The 7,096-nt window shown below is 37.6% G+C and overlaps 1 protein-coding gene across 1 annotated transcript in view; it reads left to right on the forward strand.

Moving 5' to 3' along the window:
* Positions 1-4,742, forward strand: part of NECTIN3 (nectin cell adhesion molecule 3) — a 59,640-nt gene extending 54,898 nt beyond the window's left edge. The window contains exons 11-12 of the mRNA XM_031056693.1: positions 1,217-1,279; positions 1,773-4,742. Coding sequence (XP_030912553.1) covers positions 1,217-1,279; positions 1,773-1,949 — 240 coding nt within the window. The 3' untranslated portion in view covers positions 1,950-4,742. The remainder of the gene's footprint in view (positions 1-1,216; positions 1,280-1,772) is intronic.
* The last annotated feature ends 2,354 nt before the right edge of the window (positions 4,743-7,096 follow it).

Below are 7,096 nucleotides of genomic sequence, written 5' to 3' on the forward strand. Positions count from 1 at the left end.
GTCTTGGCCTTGTTGAACTTCACAAGGTTCACACAGAGCCACCTCTCAAGCCTGCCAAGGTCCCTCTGGAGGGCATCCCTTTGCCTCCAGCATGTCACCACACCACACAGCTTGGTGTTATTGGCAAACTTGCTGAGGGTACCTTGATCCCACTGTCACATTGCCAAAGAGATGTTTAAACAGTGCTGGTCCTGATACGGACCCCTGAGGAATGTCACTTGTCACTGGTCCTTGCTTGGATTTTGAGCCAGCGATGAGCCATCTCTTTGAGTGTGACCATCCAGTCAGTTTTTTATCCACTGAGTGGTCCACCCATCAAATCCATGTCTCCTCAGTTTAGAGATGTCATGTGAGACAGCATCAAATGCTTTGCATAAGTCCAGGTAGGTGACATCAGTTGCTCTTCCTTTTTCCACCAACACTATGATCCTGTCATAGACAACCATTAAATTTGTCAGGCTCAATTTGCCCTTAGTGAAACCATGATGATGGTTACCAACCATCTCCTTATTTTCTATATGCTTTAGCATAGTTTCTGCTCCTTCATCTTGCTGGGCACTGAAGTGTGGCTCACCTTTAGTTTCTCAGGTCATCTGTTTTTAGACATGGGGGTCTCATTTCCCCTTTCTCAGACAGTGGGAACCACAGTCCTGCCACTGCTTCTAATACAGGATGGGTAGTGGGTTAGTCACTTCCTGTGAAAGTGTCTTCAGAACTTGCAAATGTATCTCATCAAGTCCCCTGAACTTGTTCACTTCCAGATTCCTTAGATGATCTTGAACTTCACCTCTTATGGTCAGCAGTTTGGGTGAGGTGGAACTAATTTTCTTTCAGTAGCTGGTATGGGGCTGTGTTTGGGATTTGTGCTGAAAATGGTGCTGATAACTCAGGGAAGTTTTTTATTGCTGGACAGCATTGGGACCTATTCTGCTTCTTGTACTGCCCTGCCAGCAGATGGACTTGGGGTGTACACAGAAGACTGGGAGGGAGACAAGATATTGGGAGAGGGAACACAGCTGGGACAGGTGACTCTGACTGATCCTCATCTTTTTTCCGCCAACCATTGGATTGTAAGAAGGATTCTAAATGATAACCAGTTAAGACACTACCTAAGGCAGAGTGTATTTTGGGATGACTGGTGGTTTTTTGTATTAACCAATGCTGTTCTGCAGTTTTGAATCTTGACTTGTTTCCCCTGTAACTTTTCTTCTTTCAGAAAGAACATTTTACTTTGCAGAGCCAGTACAGAGAGAGAGATGCTGGAAACTTGCAGCACATGGTAAATAATAAGATGGCTTGAATTCCTGATTGAAGCTTTGATTTCATCTTATTCCATAAAATAAACTTATAATGTTGGTTTTCATGAACAAAAAAATATTTGTCCATCCTGGTCAATAACTGTTGGATTGTGTGAATTAAGTGAAAAGTGGCAGTACCATTTTAATATCCAATAGTAGTTTGATGACTAAATACTTAAACACTCCAGCTTTCATTTCTTGGTGAGTAACATAAACCAGAGGAGTGTTGACAGACATTTTTGTAGTTGCTGGTTTTCTTTTTAGATTTATTGATCTTTAGAGTCCAACTTCATTTGAAACAAGCATTTGAAGTTAACTCTGTCTGCTAGGGAAATTTTTAAGTTCCTGTTTCTTTATTCATAGGGTTGTCTTGGAGATAATGTATCTTTGATTTTGCTTAAAGCTTTACCAAGAATAGGAATTGCAGGTTCTATACATGAACTATGAAACTTATTACTTCTTATGTGTGTTTAGAAAGCTGTGAATGGAAGGCAACTTACTTGTGGGGCTGAAGAGCCACAGGAGCAAGAGGGTCTTCAGCCTATGTATCCTGTTTATCAGCAAACTCACTACAAAAATTGGAGCAACAGATACCCACAAAGCTCAGGACCTGGAAGAGCCTACATCAATACAAGGGAGCATTATGTATGATTCTGTACCCAGATGTCTTTAACAAGGGGTTTGTTACCTGTTGACTCTATGACCCTCATATCTTTTTGGCTTTCATCTCTAAAATAATTGGGAGTTTTTAAGGTGTGAAAAAAATAGATGGAGAATTTTATACAGGTAAACCATATGGAATTTAAAACCTGCCTCTAGTACTTGGTATGTCTGTGTTTTTGTAGTAATGTCAATCTGCCAAATGAGGAGAGCCACTTAGCTTTTTTAACGTTCACAGTCATAATCTGTGTAACCTGTATTAATTGTTTGGCACATGCCAAAATGTAGTTAAGCTTTTTTTGCTGGCTGTCTCTGGGAACATTCTCTCTGGATATTTCACAAGAACCTTACCCATATAAAAGTGAATAAATATGAGCAAGACAGCTGAATCCCTTGTGACATTAGCAGTTTCAGGCTGAGGCATCTTAGCAACTTGAGATATGAATTTGACTGGCTTAGCTATTGATTTCTCAACCAGCTCTACCTCTCTCAGTCAAATGAACAACTAGACTACCTCTCAAATACTGACTGCCTGGTCCATAAACTCCACTGTTTGTCTTCCCATCTTGTTAAAAGTGAAGCAATTTCCTTACATCAAAAGCTTTTGGTTGTCTATTGATTCTGCCTGTTGCTGGCTTTGGTTTTACACTTAGGTCTACATGAAACTTAGTTGAAGGAGGTAGATGACTAGGCAGACAGAACTTTCTGTAAGTGTCTTTTGTGAAGCTACATCTGTTTTCCCAAATATGACTCCTATTTTAGATGCTGCAGAGTTTATTTTCCTTGGTAATATATACATTCCTTGTTTTTTTCTTAGTTTACAACAAAACTGCCTGTGATGTGTTCTTATGTCTTAGCAAGAAAAGAAAAGCTTCAGTCAACTTCAAATGCTTGTTAGCACTGTCCTTTAATCTTAACCAGTAGTGTGAAGTAACTGGAGAATGTCCTGACATTACCAGTGCTAAAAGTATCCCACATGAATCTTTTGTGTCTGTGGTAATGCTTAAAAAATGTGCTCATGATCTTTCTAGAAAAATAAGTTTTCCTGTGAACTAAAAAGTAAATATTTAGCAAGTAAAAATATGTATATAATGTGTTAGTGCTGAAATGAGCTCATAGGACAATCTTGAAATATTTTAAGACAGTAGAAAAATGGATTGTGTCTAAAATTTGCCAGAGAAACTTAAGAGACTTGAGTATTCTCTAAGTACATTATGCACATAAGTACAGAATGATGATTTTCGGTCAGATGACTTGAAGGACAAGATGTTAAGAATGCTTGGTGTCATGCTGAACTACCTGTTGTACAGAACTGAAGAACTGAACATTACTTCTGGGATATTAGTGTGTTTTTCTGCAGATGTTTGAATTTTTTTAGAGGCAAGAGTCAAGCTGTAGAAGCAGCAGAATTGAAAGCTAGCATAGGTGAGTGTGCTGCAGGCAGAGGGCTGTTGTTAAACCTTTATTCAACCTGCATTCATCTCCATCACAGTACAAGTTAATGAGATCTCTGTCCACAATTGGGCCAGGTAAATTAAATTCTTCTAGTTTGTTACAGGTAGCAGCTAGAAGATTATGGCTTGGGTGCCTGTATTCTGGACCCTGTAGAAGTAGGTATTACCTGTTCTCTTGCTAAGCAGCTTTCTGTTAAATGATGTGGTTGAAGTTGACAGCTGAAGGAATGGCAAAAAGAAAGGTTGGACAGAACCTGCTTCTTGGGAGGTATCTTTGAAGCATTGGCACCTTGCTTTTCTCTTAGGAACTGGGCACATTCATGTAAATTGAGCAACTGTTTTCAATTTTAAAGTTTCCTGCTGTATTTGAGACCTAAGGAAGGGCTTGTGTCCCTCAAAACTGTTTTTCCGTAATGTTAGTTTAAGTAGCTACCTCTTTACATGAGCATTGCCTCGCCTATCCTTACATTACTGCAGCTCCAAAAAGCATCAGCTGTCAGAACATTGAAAGAAAACAGTGTCATGGCCAAATGAATGACAGAACATGGAGAGGAACTATACTGCTTAAGATAATTTGATCAATATTACTGAGCAAAACTTGATACCAAAAATATTTGAATAGACATTATAGAATGGCTCAAAACTGTTGCTGTGGCAGTGCTTCCTCTGCATTCATTAGTACAGTGTGGTATTGAGCAGGTGATCACTTCAATCCTTTTTGCAAAAAAACCTTTTGGATTCAGAAAAAATTCTTCTACTGTTTTTATAATTATTTGCAGATACTTTCCTTTCTGGTTTGTTTTTGGTTTTGTTTTTTTTTTTTTTTGAAAGAGATAAAACTTTAGGGGAAGGAAGAAAGCTATTAACAAAGCTATCTTTTTTTTTTAATGTGTAAAAATAGCTTAAAAAATAAAAATGTAATCCAACTGTGTTGTCCAAGTTACATATCAACAAACTACAGAAAGCCTGATTTGCAAACTACCCATCAGGATGTAGTTTGCCCTAAAGTCATTAGGGAAATACATTACCACCAACAGGTTTGTTGTCTGTGAGAAATGGTTTCTTTGTAATCTATTCAGGGACATTTAGTATATTAAGTTTTTGAAATGTTACTTTTGGTTTTAAGTGTACCTGAATTTGGGGGGAGAGATTTGTCAAAGAATGCTCAGAAGAGAACAGAAAAAATGTCTGCTAATTCTCACTGAAAGGATTGTACATATAGAAGTTTGATCTGCTTTTATAAGATGTAGAAAATGTCCTTTTATATTTTTGTACATTTTTAAATGCTTGTATTTGTAATTTGACTGGAATAAAAACATTCAAAATATAACATTTTCTTCTGTTGTTTAGATTTAAGATTACTTAAAATGTAAAGTCTGGTAAAATGCATCCACTTTTTTGGTGTTATGTTTCTTCTGTGGTTGTATATGCAGAACGTATTCTTTTTCCTAACTCTACCACTTTGGGATATTGTGGTGTTGCATGCTGAAATCCTTCTAACTTTCATCTTACATAACAGGAAGCATATAGTACTGTGTGAAAATGCAGTACTGAGGTGAACTGAGCACCCAGAATCTCTGGTGAGGGAGGTAGGGAAGGAGGGGAAGATTAGTAATTTGCATCTCTAGCATTGGTAAATGTAAATTGTCCTCTGCCCAAGTATCTCTAAATTCTGCAAGGTAGTCTAATTATAAAAAGTCTAAGATTTAATGTTTGGAGTATGTCCAGAATGACTGTGGATACAATACAAATTTTCATTTGTACTGTGTCTGCAGTCTAAGAAATTGTACTACTAAAAGTAAGGAAATACTTAACAAAATATTATTAAAGGACTGTTGACGGTTGTCACAAGGGTTTTGGGGTGAAGGAAGAGACGAGATGGGCTCCATGATCAGAAGGCTTGATTTATTAAGTTATGATATAAACATCTATTTTAACTATACTAAAAAGAAAAAGAAAGGAGAGTTTCCAGAAGCTGCTAGCTACCTAACAATAGAAAGTAAAGAAAGAATAACAAACCAGCTCTCCCAGACTGTGTCCGAGAGATCTCAGTTCTGGATTGATCACAAACTCCAAACATCCAAACTGGGCCAATCCAGGCAGACCTGTTACATTCCACAGCAGCAGATAACCTATTGTTTATGTCTGGTTGCTGAACTTCTCAGCTTCAGCAGGGAAATCCTAAGAGAGGATTTTTCATAAAAGAAATGTCTGTGACAAAGGACTCCCACTGTTCAGTCACAAATGATCTAATGTATTTTCTGTTGAGCTCAAGTAAAGCACAATAAAGATGTGTGATAATTCATGAAGAGCGAAGGGAGACTTTTCACATTCTGACTTGTCTACTTAGCCTTCTTTCTGGCAATGTTACTGCTCTTTTGTCCTCTCAGGGATGCAAGTTCAGGTGCTGTGTTGTTACATAGGTGATTAAAATTTATTATAGTAACTTTTTAATGCCACAAACCTGAAAGCACTCTATCTGAACCATTGTTTTGTGTGAAGGCTGAGTGAGTGCTCTACCAACAAGTAGTTGCAGAGCAGATTAAATTGTTTTGACAACTTGAGCCACTTCAGAGGTTGCTGACGAGGACAGGTAAAGCTCCAGGTGAAAAAAAGAAATGTCTGTGTAGTTTCCTGCCTGATTGCCCTGTGGGAGGTGGCCTGGGGATTTTTTGTCCACCTGTGGTACCTGTCCAGAGTATTGGGAGGCTGGGTTTGACTTTCTGACAGAAGGTAAATATGTGATATTTCTGCATTTATTAAAAGGTATGACATGGTTCTTGGTGGATAACTTGATACCTTTAGCTGAATTATGTTGCAAATGCACAAAAAATACACTGTGAATCTTAGTAGTAATTATTCAAACAATGTGAAAAACCCAAGTAGGATGTCTTAGGTATTTTAATCTGCACTGACAACCCCACGATGAATTTTTTTTATATATTTGTTTCTACTTGATTTTATGTTATATCTAAATCTAGACCCTTCAATTGTCACTAGAAAATAAATTGTATTTAAAAGCCTACAAGTCAAACTGTGACTCTTCTATCCCTTTGTGTGACTAGTATTCAAGACTTTAAATCAGAATTGATTTCCAGCTTGGTCTCAAAATAAAGCAGACTTCAGCTTCCTCATCAACTGAGATAAATTTGCATATCTGTGCAAGGCTACACACAGAATGCATGGAGTGCGCTAAATATATTAGAACATCATTTCAATTTGACTGAGTTTAGCCACAGATTTATTATATTCCAATCTGAAGTGTACTAGGTTAAATTAGATGACTTATCTAACAGAGGTTTATGGGAAATAACTTCTCTAATACTGATTGTCAGAGGAAGAAGTTTAAGATACGCTATAAAAGATTCCACTGCCTTTTCTGATTGTTGTTGGTTTTTTGTTGTTGTTGTTTTTTGGGGGTTTTTTTGTCCTTTTCCCAATGTTAGATTTTATTTGTTTATTACTGTTTTGGATCTCTGAATTATTACTTCTAATAGTGTTGCCACATTAGATCCTGTTCTTTAGAAGGTGTGCCTGCAGCTTCAGTTTCCCTGACTCTTCATCTTGCCTGTGCTATTAAGAAGTCTTACAGTCCTTTGTATGACTTCAGATATTCTGTGCTTGAACAGCAAAGTATTTTGGGCCAGTATTGTTTACCCAGTTCAGCTTATAACAAATTCCAGG

The sequence above is a fragment of the Geospiza fortis genome, unplaced genomic scaffold, assembly GCF_000277835.1.
Source record: "Geospiza fortis unplaced genomic scaffold, GeoFor_1.0 scaffold1, whole genome shotgun sequence".
Classification (NCBI taxonomy): domain Eukaryota; kingdom Metazoa; phylum Chordata; class Aves; order Passeriformes; family Thraupidae; genus Geospiza; species Geospiza fortis.